General features: G+C 39.2%; 1 protein-coding gene across 1 annotated transcript; it reads left to right on the forward strand.

Moving 5' to 3' along the window:
- Positions 1-1,748: 1,748 nt before the first annotated feature.
- gfi1b (growth factor independent 1B transcription repressor) lies at positions 1,749-9,774 on the forward strand. Its single transcript, XM_041810379.1, has 7 exons — positions 1,749-2,058; positions 2,707-2,807; positions 3,117-3,302; positions 3,389-3,618; positions 3,792-3,929; positions 6,165-6,330; positions 7,993-9,774. Exons 2-7 carry the CDS (start codon positions 2,714-2,716, stop codon positions 8,178-8,180), a joined length of 1,002 nt encoding a protein of 333 aa, XP_041666313.1. The 5' UTR covers positions 1,749-2,058; positions 2,707-2,713; the 3' UTR covers positions 8,181-9,774.
- Positions 9,775-20,050: the final 10,276 nt, after the last annotated feature.

Raw genomic sequence — 20,050 nt, forward strand, 5'->3', positions numbered from 1 at the left:
TCCTTACAGACTGCAGCCAGGAGGGTTTGAAAAAGTGTTAACTTTTTAGATTAAATACCTTTTAGGTTTTGTCACATTTTAGTAATTTCTACCCTTTATATTTTTAGTTTTATTTGATGAAAGCTCAAAAGCATTTTAGTCTAGTCTTAGTCTGTTAAAAAACTCACATTATAGTCTTTACTTTTAGTTCATGCATTTAGTTTCTTGCCTGAATTTGGTATTAAACATGGTAGTGTGTTCTATGCACCCTGCATAACCTGGGATCCCTTCTTTGCATTGCATTTTGACAGATATACCCAGAAATATCAAGGATTTTGAATGTCCGACAAAAAATGAAACTACATTTTAGTCTAATTTTAGTCTCTGTGATGAAAACTAAATGTACTTTTTTAGTTTTAGTCATCATACATCTATTTTTAGTTAGTATCAGTCTAATCTTTCTCACAAAAAAGGCTTTCAACAAACATTTTCAGCCAAAGTTTTAGTTGACAAAATTTACACTGGTTTGAAAGAACCCCTCATCATGGAAAAAGATGCAGAATTGAAGTCTTTGTGAATAATGAATAAATGTGGCCCCCTTCTAAATGACAGCCAAAACTTCTAAAACAATAACACGAACTAAAACATCTAAATGAAACTGAAGCCCTAATCTTGTTAATGAAATGTATGATGCTCAGTCCATTAATGACTGTGTTAATAAAAGACTCATGGATGTGCCAAAACTGATTTTGTTGTTAAAAAGTAGCATTACTTGTTTTTTTATACTATAAATGAATGGATAAATGAATAATTAAATGAATAAATGACCTCATCCACCTGGCTGGCTAGAGGCCAGGATTGATCGAGTGTATTGGCTTTTAAACGTTGATTCTAAACCCTTAGCTACTGATAAAACAAATAAAATAAAAACATTTCCCTCTTTCTTTTTCTTTTTCTGTTTTTTTCTTGCGTCAGCATCAAGGAAACATTTAAAGTCAAAACTTTCTGGAGTCAAATTTTACAGTATACACCCCGTCCACCAGATGTCACTGTTGCGCTTCTTTTCTTTCTTTATAAATCCTCTCCTCCCTATTGAAACGTCCCATGACTCCTCTCGGATGTTTTCTTAAAAATACAGGACTAACTTTGACAAGGTGGTATTTCTCTATAGAAAAATTTATCCGGCGTTATTTATCTACCTTTTTTTTAATGATCTGACCCAGCATGTTGCCCATTCGCATCCTACATTCGTGACACGAAAGTCATCAAGTGAAGAAATCTGTCACGGCTGTGTATCAATGTGCTTTAATAAATATAGACAAAGTCAACAGTGCTAATCTCTCAGACTGGTTTGGTGTGTGTTTTGGTGTGTGATTGCTGGTGATGTACAGTCTCATGATCTAAAGGTAATTTAAATCTTGCACACAACACGGTCATACACACTTTACCTGGAGTAAATCCTGTAAATCAAACATTGAGAGGTGGAAATATGTGGAAGAATTTTTAATTAAAATTATTCATCATTTATATTTTTATTAAAGCCTTTAATTAAACCAAATAGCATAACACTGGAACAAAAACTTTTTGAAATTCCTTTAACTTTCCTCAAGCAAATTCAGTTAGGCTTGTATTTAGCTAATATAGCCTGTTTGGTTTAAGTAGCCGGAATTATCTTCCTGAAAATTACATAGGCTTTCTAAGATTCAGTGTTAGCCTTTAAACGGTACTTTAGTTTGCCTCGGAGCTCTAGGTGTTCTGTGTAACTGTTTCAGAGCCAGCTAAGGCCCTGTGTGTGTTTTTTTACGCAAATGTGCACCTGCAGCTCAGCCTGCTCATTGGCTGAAAGCGCAGTCAGATTCTCCTGCGGAATTATCTGATTGAAAATCAGGGAGGGGAGAAAAAGAAAGGGCAACAAGTGTGATGGTGTTACGCTGCTTTGCTTTTCTGACTTTTAGGAAAGGATTTCTGCCACGCTATTTTTCTCCACTGAGCAGATTTACACCCCAAAAACGAGGATATTATTGGCTTACAAGGAGCTAACTTCAAGTTTCACTTCGACAGAAGCCTTCTGAGTTAACGGTTAGTCTGTAAAATTATAATGTGTGAACTTTCTAGAAGTTTTGTTTATACTTATTTACTGTCACTGAAACTGTGAAATGCTGTAAAATGTGCTAAGAAGTATAAGAATGAACTAAACACAACAAAAACGTTGGAAAGTGCCTTACTCTTCGGCTACATAGGCTGATTTACGCTTGAATTGATAGGATACAATTATATAAAATTAAATATCAGAGTTTACAGTTCATGTTTAAGTAATGCAACATTTAAACATTGATTTCGTCAAATATCTTTACTGTAGACGTTTTAACATAAATGGACACTATTTATCAATGATAAATTGACATTTGTACTTTGGGCCAAATTTGTTTTCATATATTGAAGTAGGTTTTTAAAAAAATGTTTTATTTTGTTAACAAGACCTAACATGCCAACGTAATTTCCTGTGAAACCATAAGGTTACAAGGCTATATTTTAAACTATATTTAAAAAAAATTTTTTTTTCAGGACTGGTGAAAAGCAAACTTATAAACAGGCTTATATGGGCCTTTATTTTTGACTTTTTTTATTATTATAGACGCATAATGACATCCTCATTTCTGGGGAAAAATTGAAGGTTATATAACGGCAAATAATTGCAGCTTGTATCTTTATTTTTTATCATTGCAGGAACAACATGCCACGGTCATTTCTGGTCAAAAACAAAAGGTTGCCAACCTATAATGTTCATAGATCATATGAAGAAGAACGGCAGGCCCCCATATGTCAAGGTAAGACCTGAAAAAAACATATGTGAGGGAGACAACAGCAAGGGAAATTGAATTCCTGCTTTTGCTTTTATGTTAGTATTTATCATAAAAGTGGTGAAATTGGCACGTATGTGGATGAAGACAGATTGAAATAGTTCCTGCATTCTACTCAGCCTTTTAAGGTGAACTACTCAAAGGTGTTTGATATTCAAACACAATGTTCTCCTGTGCAGGCTTTTGTTTTAATAGGATATTTACTTGCTGTTTAATCACACAGTGCAATGTCCTCTGCTTGAATCAATCACACCTTTATTTGTCGTGGATTTGTAGAAGCTCTACCAGAAGTTCAAAACACAGACTCCTCTGATGAGCCTCAGTCAGAGGAGCGGTCTCCCCCTCAGGACCGCTGCTCATTTGAGGAAGAGGAGGAAGATGCAGAGCTTGAACGCCCCTTACCTGCGCACCCAGAGCCCACCAGACCCCCTGTTGCCCTCACACAGCCATACTACCTAAACGGTGAGCTTCAAGTGCATGTGCAGCTATGTTGTGGCTCTAATCAAAAGGGGTGACAGTTTTATAAGTCTGTCTCTGTGCGCCTGCAGAAGCTCACATGGCTGGATTTCCTCCGTACTTCAAGCCGACGTATGCCTGGGAGTCGGTGCCGTCCTCCTTTGAGCTCCGTCAAATGAGTTTCAGCCCCACAGTTCTGCAGCACGCCAGCAATCTGTACGGCACGCACCTGGGCCACAGCCCACCACCTCAGCAGCCTCTGGACTGCAGTACCCACTACTCCCCAACATCCAACACCTACCACTGTATCACCTGTGACAAGGTATGCACCTGCATCCTGCAGCCATGAACTGTGCACTCAATAATGTTTAAGTCCAACCATAAAGGTTTATGTTCAGTTTTTCTGGATTACTTCCCTGTGAGCTAAGCTAAGATTTGAAATGTATATAAAGTGGTTTTACTGTACCCGAAATTGATGTACAACATGTGCTTTAGGTGTTCTCAACGCCCCATGGACTGGAGGTTCACGTCAGGAGATCTCACAGTGGAACGAGACCTTTTGGCTGCAACATCTGCAGAAAAACCTTTGGCCACGCGGTCAGTCTGGAGCAGCACATGAATGTTCACTCACAGGTATGCAAAATAATGCATAAAACAAACATTGAAAGCTTCTTTCTATGGTTGTGATACTGTTTTAATGATATTTTGGACTCGTGTGAGACAAAGAAGTAGGGGTAGAGATATAAAGACTTTTATGAAGACCTTGTAGCATCATTATGACATCAGTGTAGTTTTCCAGAAAGAGAAAGTATAACAGTACTTATTTACAGTGACCTTTGTGATCTTAAAAATCCCTGCGTCACATTCAGAAATTTTGGCACCGCTGAACTAATAGAAGCGACTCTCACACACAGCCTTGTTAGGTGTTGTTTGTGCAGAGTTGCCTGGTTACTTTTAATGCACTCATGTATGTACTCCTGAACATTTCTAGAAATTTTAGGACAGGGTGGCGCTGAAATCCTCCTGGATTGCATGTTCACATATGCACTTGACACTGAGAGACTTTCCCTGTTGGACAATAGCTGGTCCTAGGAGGAAAGGCAAAATAGAAGGTGCTGAAGTGGTGGATAAACTTATATTGTCTGAGGCTATAATGACAGTTTTCACCTTTATAGTAAAGCTACATAAAACACATATAATAGGATGTATTGGCAGTATGAAGAAACAATGAAGAAAGGAGTTTGAGGCAGCCTCACAACATGCAAGATGATCAGGATGGTTTCTCATTGCTGGCTTAAAATAAGCATCACCTTGTCCAAATACTCACCATGAATTGTTCCTTAATATTTCTGCTGTTTACTCACATCAGCTCACCTTTACTTCATGCAGAGATTTTACTCTGAACCTGGAGGAGAAACTTCCCTTACTCTCATAGAAAAGGAAAACCATAACTTATGTCACATGTAATAATTCTATGTAATACAATCACAATAGCTCTATTCATTATTTTAATGCCCCCCACAGATATGGTGGAATCATTTAATCTGATCTTCTAGGGTCCTTAACATTTTGATTTTCACATCTGTATGATACTGTTTTTAAAACCAGATCCATTTAAATTTATTTAAGTGATAACGAGGGATTTTAAAGTACAGAGCATCTCCATGACAGCAAATGAAAGGTGTTGCATCTGTTCAGTAGGTCAGCATCAGTGCTCACTCCACACTCTGAGGTTTTGAATGCCACCAAATGTGACGGAGAAAGTCTTAACACAGCCCAGCCAAAAGAAATAACACAAGGTGAACAGAAAAACGTCTGGCATGCTTTAGGGCTGCTAAAGTCCAAGTTATATATTGCACCAAAGTAGTGACTTTTCATCACTGCTGCTCTTCATTGGACCAAAGTGGAGAGTGTGTAGTGCCTCACTATTATGTGCCTCATTTGTGAGTGAGAGGATTGGTTTAGGCTACTTTGAGCAAATAAAAAAAGGCCTGTTCAAACGCAAAAGGGCCACAGTGCATTAAAAAAGCATTAAATTATGATATTAGATTGTTTTCATAGTTTTCAGATCTTGCTGGTGATTTACTTTTATGCTCTATTTGGACTGTGCCTCTGGAAAATTTCAGTTCAAAGGGCCATGTAGCCCTTGCACTTCACAACCCCCCCCCCCCCCAATTCTGACAAAATCAGGACACACTACCCCTACACAAACACACAAAAAGTGGAGTTAGGGCTAAGTGGTAGGGGCAAGTGGTGTATCAGGACTGAGGCTATGTTTTCAAAATCGTCTCCTGATTTAGAATTATTTTCACTGGGAAAGATTATTTAAGATAATTTTATTTAAGTTTAAGATTTTAAAGCGTTTAACTGTAAAAAAAATAATTTCACGCTCAGGGAAAGTTAACAAGCACATTCAGTCACAGTCCTTTACAAAAGGAAAAAAATGAGCCGCCCAGGTTTATATTAAGAGAAAGAGGGAGAAGAACCAATCATTCATATTCATGTTCATATAAACATCATTTTATTTTAAACATTATTTTATAAAAAATAGTAATGATAATTATGATACCAGTCGCTGTAGTCATACATAGAGAATTATTTCATATGCATAGCACACAGGCCTTTTTGGCTGTTTTAGCCAAACAGAGCCTGTGTAAACAAAGAGGTTCAAATATCCACTCTATTTAATGACTGAAGAGCTTTATTTTATTCAGTTTACTGGTTTAGACCCTTGTCTTGATTGAAAGCATAAAACAGAATTCAAAGAGAGAGTATTTTGTTGACACCAAGATATAAAACCAAACTAAACTTCTTTTTTCACATTCTGATTTTCTTGCTCATGGACTTGTTTTGTTGTTTTTGTTAAAGGAAAAAAGCTTCGAGTGTAAAATGTGTGGCAAAACATTCAAGCGCTCCTCCACCCTCTCCACACACCTGCTCATCCACTCGGACACTCGGCCGTATCCGTGCCAGTACTGCGGCAAGAGGTTCCACCAGAAGTCTGACATGAAGAAGCACACGTACATCCACACAGGTAGGTCACAGTGAAAGGATTCTTTTATAACAGCCAATTATGTATTTTATTGCTTTGAGAAAATAAATATCCATGGCTCCACTCGCTGCTCTCCAGGTGCAGCATAAAGGAATTATTTCCAGGAGTAAGATAACTGCTGATAAATCAGAAAAAAAAAATTAAACAAATGTCCTGATGATTTGCATATCTGGTTTTCCAGCTTCTGTCAGAGCTCTGTGAAAGGAAGTCTGTACTGTGGAAATTTGTCTCCAATAAATGTTTGACAAATCTGAACAATGGCATGATTCTTCAGCCATGTAAGTGATATGTTTCTGCTAAAAAGATCTATTTATGGCAAACATCAAAGCCTTATTTCTTGGAATCAGTATGCTCATGATCTAGCCCCAGCTTGACTTGCGACTAGTCCGGGGTGTATCCCGCCTCTCACCCACTGACAGCTGGGATAGGCTCCAGCCCCCTGGGACCCCAGTGGGATAAGCGGTATAGAAAATGGATGGATGTATGGATGGATATACTAGACTTTCAGATATTATATAGTCATATTAGTCAGACTAAAATCTTACTAAATTTGATTTCTTAAAGTTGGACTCATACACACAACAGATAATGGGGATGGAGATTGAGCAAGTATTCAATTCAACCAGACCCAAAGTGGACTAGGTGTTCTGTGTATTCTCCACAGTGTCCATGCTGGACTTTGACCCATAAATAGACAAGACTGTCTGACTTGCAGACCTAAGATCTCAGACACTTCCTCTTGCAGACCAATACTGTAAGTTTCTGTTTCTGCCAGAACCGAAGTACACGCTACAACTTTCAAAATGAAATTGGATTAAACACCTGGTTAGGGTTAGGGTTATGGTGAGGGTAAGGATAGCAAAAGTTAAAAGTCAAAAACCTGACCTGCAAAACCTGATTACAAAACATTTAAAGGTGCTGTATGTAATATTTTGCCAATTAGCATTTAGGAGAACAAATAAGGGTAATATGAAACATAATGTTTGTAAGTAGGTTGATGTTTAAATCAGTGTTTAATCACTTGAATATACAAATTGTTTTGTTTTATTAACTTAGAATGAGCCTATTACTCATACATAAGGAGCATCCTCCTCACAGACTCTGCCATCTTGGATTTTGCATCTAGCAAAAAGAAGGGTTTAAATAACAGTTCTGCATTTTTTTAAGCCCTATTTCTTGTTATGGCAGCCACCAGAATTGTGCATTGCTTGGCAGAATTTTCTTTTCATCTGCTTTGGTTATCACCGTAAGCTAGAACAATAGCATGCATCAAATTTGACCCAAAAATAGAAGGTAGAGTATGTATGAAATTTACAGAGATGTGGCGATGTCCACGTTTCCCCTGCCATATATTCAACCAGTTAGCTGTGTGCTAGCACATTAGCAAAGCCAGCTGGAAGACTGGTTAGCTTAATGGGGTCATATCATCACCTAATGCAATGGAGATGGACCGACATCTGTCAGTAAATGGATTAACCCCTGGTGCTTGTCTACTGTGACTAGTACAGTGGTCTAGTTGAATGGTTAAAAGTGTTACAGCTGTTGCTTGACTTAACCGTGCATAAAATGTACAGATCGGCAATGATTATCTAAGATATTCTATGTGGATTAATCAGTTTTTCTTCTTTATGTTTTCATTTGTAGGTGAAAAGCCTCACAAATGCCAAGTGTGCGGTAAAGCCTTCAGCCAGAGCTCCAACCTGATCACCCACAGCAGGAAACACACCGGCTTCAAACCGTTTGGATGTGACATTTGTTCTAAAGGCTTCCAGCGTAAAGTAGATCTCCGCAGACACCACGAAAGCCAGCATGGCATGAAGCCTAAACTTTAGCCTTCCATAGTGTTTGGAAGATAATACAATTAAATTTCTATTCAAACTATGTGCAGATATGGATGTCATCTCGATGTTGGCTTTGTTTTGGATGCCCTTTACATATTAAGTTCAGGAAGCTGTGAAATCAACTTTCTGGTTGAAGGCAGTCTGATTAAATAAAACTAGAAAGTGTCATGAAGAAAACTGAGCAGTTAACTAAAGTCCCTGTAAAGTGATAAAAAAATTGTTTTAGTTTTTTTGTATGTCAGGTTAATGAGATGTCTTTGTTGTTAAGCTGCTGAAAACACTTCATTTCTGTATGTTGCTCTTCAAAATAAAAGTCTTTAATGATGAAAGGCTTTTATTGTGACAGGCTTGGCAACTTGTCTACCATCAGATATTTTATAAAACTTTAGCACTGTGATGCTAAAAAACAGGAGAAATTGGACTGTCGCTGCTTTGAGAGAGACAAAGCCACAGGCTGCTTCTTCTAATCATCAAGACAAGTAAAAAAAGGATTAAAACACACCTTCAGCAGGTAAGATGTGTGTTCCTGCTGCAGCCAGTTCGAGGGAAAAATAAACAAGCACACCAGCATTTAGCCTGCCCCCCTACCTTACAGTGAACCAGAACAGAGAGACAGGAGTTTGGGATTAAATTTACTGTTTTCTGGCACAATTCTTTCTGTTATGATACTTTTAATGACCTGTAGGCCACTGTGGCTGATAGATCTGGGAAATTTACCTCACAGTGAAGAGAAACATAGCATGCAATTGACTGTCGACCACTGATGTAGTGGGGAGCTATATTTGCCAGAAATTAAACCAAGCCAGGAAATAGTTGAACAACTTTCTAATGGTCTAAATCCAATATTCGGTCACATATGGATCTCAGTGTTTTCACATTTTTACAGCAACCTTATTACAAGATATCTCATGTGTTAAAGACAAATTTTGGATTTCACTTTACAGGGACTGAAAAGGGTTTTTTTTGTTAATAAATTGTTAATATCTTCCTATAAATTAACATATTGCGAGCCAGAGGGCTGCTAATCACAACAATAATAACATCTGACGTGGATTGTAGGGATTCATGGGAGTTTATTCTGTGTTCTCGACTGGCAGCTTCCTGTAGCAGCTCCCATTTTCCTTTTAGCATTCTTTGTCATGACATCCGTTTTTTTTTTTTTACATTGTAATGTAATTGTGGCTACCATGGCAAGACACGTGTTATTACACCTTTAAAATTCAGGATTTCTCTCGTTGGCAGAGTTGAAAACATCTGAGGTCAGGTACTCAACTAAAATAAAAGATTAATTTTGATTCAGTCTTTATTTTTTTTACTGGTTTATACATTTCAGTTAATAAATTCTACGTATTGTACCTTTAAAAGTGCCTTTACCTGTGGATAACTCAAAGATGTCTTGAGTTAAAATGGTACAGTTTGACTCCTGATAAAAATGCCCGTAAGAATGTATTTTTTTGTTTTTATTTTGTGTATTATTTATTTAAAATGTTAGAGCACTGTGCTTATTTGCTTTGCGTTTTCAGAAACGCTTATTCATAAATGAATGTTCAGGGAAGAAAGATCATAGAATAAAGTCATGAAGAGACACACAGAATACTGTCCTCTGTATGTGAATTTTAAATACATGCTCAGTGTTTGTCTACTGTAAACACACTTTTCTGGAAGTTTCTGTGTGTTTTTCTGACTCACTTTCCTGTCGAAACAGGATGTAGAGTGATGTGACACTGGCCTCAGGTGAAAATCTCTTGCGGGACCAGAGATAATGCAGCACAGTTATCCTGCATTCAAATAACAGTCCTGGAACAGCATGCAAATTCGAGGTCAGAGACCTGTTCATACCTGAGAGTGGACTAGAAAGCAAAGGAAGGAGAGTTGGCTGAGAGATGCGTCATCCTGTGTCCTCGTCATTACATGAAAGGGAAAGTAGCTCTATAATCTCAGTTAGAAATCAGAAGTGCACAAAATATCAGCTCTGTCAGAGCACCTTTTGGTCCCCCCAGTGTAGCTGCATGGCTTTTACAGTGTGTGGAGTGGAATGGGATACAGGGATTAATAGGAGGCTGCAGAAACGGATTGATTACTTAGTCAACTGTCACCACACCCAGCCAGCCTGTCGGATTTACTTCCACAAACAAATGGCAGCTCTGAGGAAGATTCAACGCCTTCCACAAACACCAAACCTGTTAGGACATTAAGCTGCCTGAGGCAAATCAGATCATCACCTGAGCCCTCTAAATCTGACTGAAGGAGGTGTCAGAATTAATTAGCTTTATTTTAAAGATAAAAAACTACAGCTCCTACTAGGAGGTTAACTGGTTATGAGCTGGACTACTGTCGTCCCAGTGTACATCAAAGCAGGAGATTTGATTTACTGACAGAAGTATGTCCGTCTCTGTGACCTTAAGGCAAGAAAGTTTCTGGTCTGAGTCCTGGTTGGACAGGACCTTTTCTGTGTGGAGTTTCCATGTTCCCCCTGTGCATGCATGGATTCTTTCTGGGAGCTCTGATCACCTCCCACAGACCAAAAACATGCTGGTCAGATTCCTTTGTGACTCTGAAGCAACTGTAGGTGGGAGTTGAACATGGCTGGTCATTTCTGTGTCATCAACTGGTCCAGGGCATACTCCACCTCTCACCAATGACAGCGGGGATAGGCCCCAGCCCCCCTCAAACCTTAATGGGACAAGTGGGAATAGATATTGTAAGGATGAATGTCCATTTCTGATGCGAGGTGGCAATATGCTCCCTTTAAGCTGTTAGGACTGGACAGGTAAGGTCAGGTATGGGAGCATATGCCAGTTCAGCACTTCACCATGTCAACCTTTGTCCTGTACTGCTCTGGCCTCCTGATGGCCATGTTCCAGGTCTATGCCAGACCCATGCCCCATCTCTCTCACATCAGACAGCTGACCCTTCCCATCACTGGTCTCCTGAGCATGTCAGCATTAGACACACTCAAAGATGCGCTTCAGAGGAGTCCAGTCAGTGCCTCTGGCCATCCAGGCCTCACAAGAGTATAGTAACACCCGAAGACTGAGTTTCACCTGCATGTTTGGATACAAGGAACACCACACTGTCTTGCTCAGTGAAGCCACTGCCACATGCCCGGGTCAGAGTCTGCAGTTGATTCAAGCTTCACAGATGGATCGAAGGATAAAAAAGAACTACTCCACAACATCCATGCTCTCTCCATTCAAAGAAACAGATTCGCTGGCAGCATCCAAGACAACCAGGACCAACTTGATAAAACTAACATCAATTTTAATTGTTTTCATTGAGAAAATCCCAACATAATAGTCCTAATTAATGCTAAAATATATACGTTTAAACTATCTATTAGTAAATGTGGTGGTGTATTCGAACCATTTTGGAAAAATAAATCAACAAAGAGGATCTTTTAATAAAAAAATTAAATCAAATTCTCAAGTTTTAAAAGTGTCCAACGTACAAGAACCAAAAATATATATTTTTAAGCTATAAAGTCAGAAATTTAACCACTGCATTCAGTTTGATTTCTTGCAGATGTTTTACTTAATACTGTTGTAATTTCGGACACTCAAAACCTGACATTTTGATGTCTAAATGTGGAATAAAAGTTCATCAAATGGGGCGTTTTTTTAACCTTGAAAAGCAGATGGATTCACACATTTCTCTTTCTCACTGGCAAATCCATCTTGCAAAGCTCCCGTCTGAACTGTTTGGGCCCTGTTGGAAAGTGACAGGACTAATCAGTGTTGAGGGGCAGTACTTTCAGGCGTGGTGGAGTTGTGTTGTAAGCAAGCGGCAGCAAGAGGCAGGTGCAATTATGGTGGAAGAGATTAGCGTGGATGCTGCTAAAGCATAAGTTTTATCAGAACTTGCAGACATTTCTTTGTTAAAAGAAGAACAAAGAACAGCAGTGAGTTGTTTTCTTTTCAATTATGCAGTTTTCTGCAGCTACGTCACATGTTTTGTTGCTCTGATTGGCCCATAAAGATGTGACAGACAGAACGTTCATCCAATCATCCTCTCAGTTTTTTTCAAAGGCTCTGCCCTTTCCCAAACACTGTCTATGGAAGGTTTTCCAGATGGAAGTGTGAAACACAAAAAGGGGAAAGTTTGGATGGACTTTTGGTTGAAAAATCCTTCTAAAAAAGAGACTGAAAAGAGATACTCTTTATTTTTCTTCCTCAGCTGTAGATCCCACAAGTTCAGGTTACTTCCGGGTGGACCACACCAGAGACCTTAACCAACCACTTTGCTCTTTTTACTAGAAGGAGTTTTAGAAGCTGCAAAGAAGAGTCCATGTCCATTCTTCTAGGGTAACAGCCACCTGGCAGTTACCCATTTTTCCCTTCCTCAGAAGCAGCTGACAATTTTTCTATTTTAAATCTGAATACAAAGTTCCTCCTATTGCTGAGAGGGAATGAAATGTTTTTTTGAGGATATTTCAGTGGTTTTAGAAGACTGTTTTTAAAAAGACTGCATCGAAAGAAAAGATGTTTTAGTTGACAGCATTTCTCCTCTCTGCCAACTTAAGAATAAAACACAGACACTCCATTTTGCAGGTTTTTTAATCGAATCTTTTTTTTATAATCGCTTTGATCAATTCACTTGTATTATTTTGCCCTTGTTAAATTTAAATAAAACTTTCTAAACTGCACTTTAAGTGCAGTTTTTGATTTTTCACTCTAATATTTTTTTAAGACATTATGGTCTTAAAGTAAATTGCAATAACATTCTCAAGAGATCCTACTTGTTGCTTTTGTCTTGGGGCTTATATCCAAGCCACTAAATTGTGTCTTGGCCTTTTTAAAGATCTAACAGTTTCTAATGTCAAAATTTGAGACTTTTACACCAAAAAAATCAAATTTATCTAATAAATGTACAACTTTTTAAACTCCAAAATTCCTTATTTGTTTTCTTGTTAATAAACTACTTTATAATCTCAAAAACTTTTATTCTCAACTTTTTTCCCCTCAAAAATGAACAGACTGTCTTTATTTTGTAATATTTTAGGGACCCCCAAATACGCTGACATACATTACATTACATTACATTACAGTACATTAATACAGCCATGATTTTAAAAATAAAATATTTACACATCTCATTTTGATAAATGAGATTCCTCAGGAGGGTGTCTGGGCTTGGCCTTAAAGATAGGGTGAGGATTTCGGACATGAGATGAGATCTCGACGAAGAGCTACTGCTGCCTCTTCACCCTGAAAGGAGCCAGTTGAGCTGGTATGGGTATCTGATCAGGATGCCTCCTAATTGCCTCCCTTTGGAGGTCTTCCAGGTGCGTCCAACTAGAAGGAGGCCCTGGGGTAGACCCAGGCCTCCTCCTAAGGATTATATATCTCATCTGGCCTGGGAATCCCTCAGGAAGAGCTATATTGCTGGGGAGAGGGATGTCTTGCTTAGTCTGCTGCAACCGTGACCTGGACCTGGATAAGCAGAAGAAGATGGAATGATTGATCTAATTTCAGAAATATCAGAGCAGACAGGGCCCTGTGCCCCCTGAGATCTTTGCCCCCCACGGCTCTAGCTTACGGTGATATCTGAAATCAGACAACTATTTGAATTCAGCTATGCCAAGCACTTGCTCTGTTAAACTTTTGGGTCAAATTCTTGTGCAGAAACTGTGAGCGTGTGCAGAACACCTAGTCCAGTTTGGATCCAACTGATGCAAAAGTAAATTTATCACCAGTTGCATTATCTAGGTGTGTTGTCTTAATCTGACTTTGAGAAATATGTCTTACTAAAATTCTCATTGCACCTGCATGCACTTTAAAAGCCAACTTGGCAGTTCAACCTTTTCTAACAGCATGTAAACAAACTGATGAAGAGATGACCATTTCACAGAAAAGTGCATTCACACATGTTGTGTCGAAGGGAGTCTGCAGAAATCAGTGTCTGTGTGAAGAGGGAGAAAGAGGAAGCATGTGGGCTTACTGTCTGGCAAACAAATCTGAGGTGTTTATGCAAAGCATGTTGATATTACCATGGCAACGGGGTCCGTTGTGATCCCTCTGTAACAGTTAGCATGCAGCAGGTGCTGCATCCTGGTGGAAATGACAGAGAAAATCAAAATCCTGCACAGGTAACCAACAGAAGGAGAGAGAGAGAGGAGGAGATCATCTGGGGTGGGACTAAACAAACAGGACATGGGTCCTGGAAGGGGAGGCGGGGGCGGGTGAGATCCTGTGGGGACAGCCTGGGGGAAAATAGAGGTAAGCATGTAGGAAGGATTACATCTGAAACTTTTGAGTACAGGTGTATCGGAGTTAAGACTTGATGTTGTGGAGTTATTGTGATTTATAAACAAGAATGTCAGACAACATAACTCTGCTTGAGTGTTAAGGTTGTTCACGCCTCCTTCATTTGCATAAGTGTCACCTGAGGTGATGTGTTATCCTGCAAGCTGCAAATTTGCTTGTTTTTCTTTAACTGTCCCACTGTTGAGTGGCACCCATGCACATAAACCACATCAAACGTAGAGTTGATCTCATCTGGATGGTCACAGGAGGTCCCGAATATTTAAATGGAAAAACTACCATGATAAACAGAAGGCCTAAGAACTCTTGCACCCATTTATTACTGCAACATTTTTCAATAGATTAATTTAAGTGGTTGAAAGATTCTGAAATTTGCATCACGGTTTCTCATTATAGACATGATGATGGGCTCTGAGGCTAGAGAAAACCACTTGTTTCTGATTTTCTCAACCCCGTGACTCAGCCTAAACTGCAGAGTAACAGTTGAATCTGATAACAGAAACCGACCAAATCTGTTTCAGCCAGCAGAGACCAGCCAACAGCTTTTCAAAATCAAGACTCCAACATCAAAGTTGCATCTCCAAACCAGGAAAACCTAATCTGAATGCAACACTGTCTCTAATATACACAAACACTCTCACATACCCAGCAAAGGCGCAGAGGGCTGAAATTTGTCTTGCAAATTGTCTCTATGCAAATAAACCATGGCCAGTACAGGATGAGGGGATGGCTGAACATGCCTGAGGCATCCATGACACATTCATGGAAGACAGAGCAGGAGGGAGATCCCCAAGGAGGGCCAAACTTTCCCTGAGAGAATCATTATTGGAGTCTGTGCAGTTGTTTGCTGATGAAATTATCTGTGGAGATCTTGTATTTCAAACCGGCTCTAGTTTTAGATGGAAAAATCACTTTTTCAGTTTTAGGACACAGATTCATTCCCTGGTCCTCCTGTTTCCACATTTCAGGTTGAGCATGTCAGCAGAATCTAGTGGAATGAAACACAAATCTTAAGTATTGCATGTGACAGAGCAGTATGTTAAATGCTTTGTGAAAACTTATAAAGCAGTGGTTCTCAACTGGTGGGTCGGGACCAAAAGTGGGTTGTGGGGCTGTTTTCAGTGGGTCGCGACCTGGTTTCATGGAAAAAAAAAACAGCAGAATATCTCTGCTATTGAAGGCTTAGACAGACAGCTGTCCATTTTATTTTGCAGGAAAATTAGTATATTCTGATTGTTTTTCTTGAGATCTTCACTTATTTATTCTGTTATCTTGGATGGAAATATTTTCAAGAAAGTTAGTTTTCATATTATGATTTGTAAATGTCTTGTCATCTCTAACAAAAACAACCAAAATGTGTTAAAATGGTAAAATAAAATGTTTGCATGCATGTCCCCCCTAGGTGTTAGCCAGCCTTTTTGTTCAGCCTTTGTTGTGTTCCTTCCAAGGTCCAAATTTTGGCATTTTTTGTTAAATTGATTTAATAAAAATCTGAAATTTGGTTCCCTACTTCCTGTTACAGTAGGTGGTGGGTCCTATGGCTGGACCAGTTGAGAACCACTGCTATAAAGTAATAAGGGATGAGTCTTACAGTGGACCTTTGGAAAGGAAAAAATCAAGTAGGAATATACGGATCCCAGGATTGTTGCAGCAGATACAGATGATGACAAAAAGAACAAGAATGAACAAATGATAATGATAAGTTTCAGCAGAAAGATAGAAACAGTGAAGGTCAAGTCACTGGTTAATCAGTATTCCTGGCTACCATTACACCCATAAGATAAAAGAACACTCCAAGCAACTCAGAGAAAATGTTTTTGAAAAGTATAAGTCAGGGGATGGATGCAGTTAAATCCATCATCAAGAAATGAAAGGAACACAGCACATGTGTAAAATCTGCCTAGATCAGGCCGTCCTCACAAACTGAGTGAGAAGGCAACAAGTGAGAGAGGCCACCAAGACACCGATGACTACTCTGAAGGAGTTTCAAGCTTCAGCAGCTGAGATGGGAGAGACTCTGCATTACAACAACTGTTTCCCGGCTTCTTCACAAGCCAAAACTCAATGGAAGAGTTGCAAAGGGAAAGCTACTATTGAAGAAAACTTATGTTAAATCCTTACTAAAGATGGCCAACAGGCATATGAGAGACTTCAAGGTGAAGTGGAAGAAAGATCTTTCGACTGATGAAACCAAAATGGTGCTTTTTGGCCATCAGATAAGATGCTATGTTTGGCAGACAGCATCACAAACACACCATCCCTACTGTGAATCCCATTGGCGGCAGCATCATACTGTGGAGATGCTTCTTGGCAGCCAAGAAGGCTTGTAAAGGTATAGGTAGCAAAACCCTTGAGAACAATCTTATTTAATTTGCAAGAAAACTACAGCTTGGGAGAAGATTTATTTTCCACCGTGACAATGACCTGAAGCATACAGGACATACACAAGAATGATTTAAAGACAGCAAGGTGAATGTTCTGGAGTGTCTGAGTCAAAGCCCAGACCAAATGCCAGTCTAACCTGACATGCTGTTTCACACATCCATCTGGTAAACCTTTGATATACAGAGTTTGGTAAAGGGCAGAGCTTTTGAAAATAACTCAGAGGGTGATTGGATCAATGTTCTGTCTGTCACATCTTTATGGGCCAATCAGAGCAACAAAACGTGACGTCGTAGACCCAAACCGAGGTACGCCGCTACCGACGAGTAAACTCCATAGAGAACTGCATAATGACAAACTACAGACATGTCAGTACACAACTTTTGTTGTTTTTGAAAAGAAAACAACTCACTGCTGTTCTTTTTTCTTTTTTAACAAAGAAATGTTGTCAATAAAATAAAAATTGGCGCTGGTGCTGGCAAAATCCACGCTAAACTCTTTCTTGTTGCTGCCTGCTTATGTCACGACTCTGCCGTGCCCGAAAATACTGCCCCTCGATGCTGATTGGTCCTGTCACTTTCTAACCTGGCCCAAACGGTTCAGACGGGAACTTTGCGAGATGGATTCGCTAGTGAGAAACACAGAAACAGGTGAATCAATCAGCTTTGCAAGGTTACCGCCTGACTAGGCTTTACCTACGGTTCACGCTGCCACTGAGAACAGCTGGTATCCTTCTTTTGACCAGTATTATTGTATTGTAAAGTCAGTGTTAATGGCGTACTACAGATCCATCATTTTAAGTTGTAGAGACAGACGGTAGAATTAAAAAAGGAAAAGTGTCAGCAGATTTCCTCTGTATGATGGGACACAGGAAGCCGCTGTATGACCACTTCCTCTGCTGTCACACTGGGTTGGAGTGTGATACCGTTTGATTGTCAGTGACAGTGTGTTGTTGTGGTTGAGTACGTCCTGCCCTCCTAAAGATTAGTGCTTTAAAAAGGCCACGCCCACAAAGTGACATACAAGATTGACAAGAGTAACAAGAACAGCATCTCCTGAGGTTGCATTTTCTGGGATTTAGATGCCCATTTTACACGTAACTGAGAAAATCTGGTGCTTTTAAGTAACATCCAGCAAAGAATAATACTCACCATCAGAAGATTCTTCTAGAAATTCACTGATATGAATAAAAGTGTCTAAATGATGGTGGCTAATCACCTCAGAACTGCTAACTCACTCACTGAGCTGTGATATTAAGTAGCCAAAAATAAGAAGAGGTTTCATTTGAGAAAGAGGCACTTGAATAAAAAGGTCAAGAAATTTTGTATGAACTTTCAAGGTCTGCAGAGGAAAATCTATCAGCCTTCTTTTCAAATGACTGTTGGCAGGTCTGTATTTTTGGCTTTAAAGAGACACTATAGGAATTTAGGTTGTGAGCTTTGGAGCCACCAAAGATCTTGGCATGCAGCTGCAGTGCCGTTGATACACAGTGCTGTCATGCAGCAGACCAAGGATCCAAAAATTTTCCTTTATGATAACAATGTCAGAGACTGGAGACCCCCTAACTGTCCCTGGATGTGGTTAGGGCATAAATTGCTGTGCAAAGTATCATGTGCAAATTTACATTTTAAGGATTCTTTTACACATTTTTATTTTTGCATTAATCTTACCTAATAAATATGGACTGATCTGAAATTGAACCAATCTTATGTAAATATTTTGTATAATTAAAGGTCAAAAATCCCATTTGAAATCATAAGGAAAATGTCTTTGTCTTTTGAAAGGCATCTCACAACCTACCTTTAATGTATGGGGGTCCTGACTCCCATTTTGGGAACCACTGTCTTAGACAACATGCACTTGTTGACAAACAGAGGGTGGCAAAGCCAGCAAAGACTTTGTGATGAGCTGGAGAATCATGCTGACTGACAAGATACAGTAGTATTACCAAACGTTATGCCAGTGTGACTCTGCTAGCTGATACAGCCCATGCTTTTCTAACTGTTTGTATATGAACAGCACCTATAAAAAGTATTCACCCTCATTTTTTACCCTTTTACTGATTTTATTAGTCAATCATGGTCAATTAAATTTGGCTATTTTCACAAAAAAACATTCCCCCCTTTAGAGTGACTGATCTAATTCAACAGATGTCCAGCCAGCTGGTGCTAGTTGTCTACAATGAGTGAAATGGGGACACCTGAGAGCAGTGAATGTGTCTCAAGTGATTGGAGTATAAAGACTCTTGTCTCTGGAAGGTCCAGTCACTGGTTAATCAGTATTCATGGCTACCATTACACCATGAAGACAAAAGAAAACTCTAAGCAACTGCCCCGTTTCCTCGCCTGTCAAAGTTTAATGGGAGAGTGACAAAGAGAAAGCCACTGTTGAAGGAAACTCTGATTAAATCTTAACTAGAGTTCACCAGAGTTCATGTGGGAGCCTCCATGGTCAAAGAAAGTTCTTTGGTCTTATGAGACCAAGACTGTGCTTTTTGGACATCAGACAAGACACCAAACACTGTACATTACCACAAACACACCATCTCCATTGTGAAGCAGCGTCATGGAAGCATCATGCTGTGAGGATGCTTCTAGGCAGCCGACCTTGGAAGGCTTGTAAAGGTAGAGGATAAAATGAATGTGGCAAAACATAGGACAACCCTGGAGGACTACGGCTATCCGTTAATTATTGACTTGAGGGGGGCGATCACTTTTTAAAAATCTACATATTTTGTTTAATTGGTATTACTTTGTAGAAATCAGTTTTCACTGTAACATTAAAGAGGTTCTATTGTTGTTTTGTTTTTAGCCTTAGCCAGCACTGAGGCAAGCTGAAGGCTGCAAGAATTACACAGTGCTGAGAGCAGACTACTGGAGCACTCTGTGAAAATAGGCACCAGTCTACTACTTTCTTTATATTTGGGGCATATTAGCAACACTTAGCATGCTTAAATGTTTAAAGCACTTGCTGGCCTTCTTTTTGTACCAGCTATGAAACCCATTTAAATTAAATGTATGCCTTAAACTGATCCAGTAAAGAAATCATGATCATCAGCAACATGATTTGATATTTCTATATTAATATTAATTCCTAAGGCTTCTGTTACTGGGTAGGTTTCAGAAGTTTTCACTACAAAGATTTAGAGTGATAAATTCTAGCATTAAAAGTGGAAAAATTATGGTTATAACTCAGCCTGCAACAGCCAGTTGAACAGTC

This window comes from Cheilinus undulatus, linkage group 17 (genome assembly GCF_018320785.1).
Source record: "Cheilinus undulatus linkage group 17, ASM1832078v1, whole genome shotgun sequence".
Taxonomy (NCBI): domain Eukaryota; kingdom Metazoa; phylum Chordata; class Actinopteri; order Labriformes; family Labridae; genus Cheilinus; species Cheilinus undulatus.

What these genes read in the sequence shown, in the direction of transcription:
- gfi1b (XM_041810379.1), top strand. Translation starts at nt 2,714, where the DNA reads ATGCCACGGTCATTTCTGGTCAAAAACAAAAGGTTGCCAACCTATAAT. An exon ending in ACATGAATGTTCACTCACAG is followed by an intron (nt 3,930 to 6,164) that starts GTATGCAAAATA and finishes TTTTTGTTAAAG; the next exon opens with GAAAAAAGCTTCGAGTGTAA. An exon ending in GCACACGTACATCCACACAG is followed by an intron (nt 6,331 to 7,992) that starts GTAGGTCACAGT and finishes TTTCATTTGTAG; the next exon opens with GTGAAAAGCCTCACAAATGC.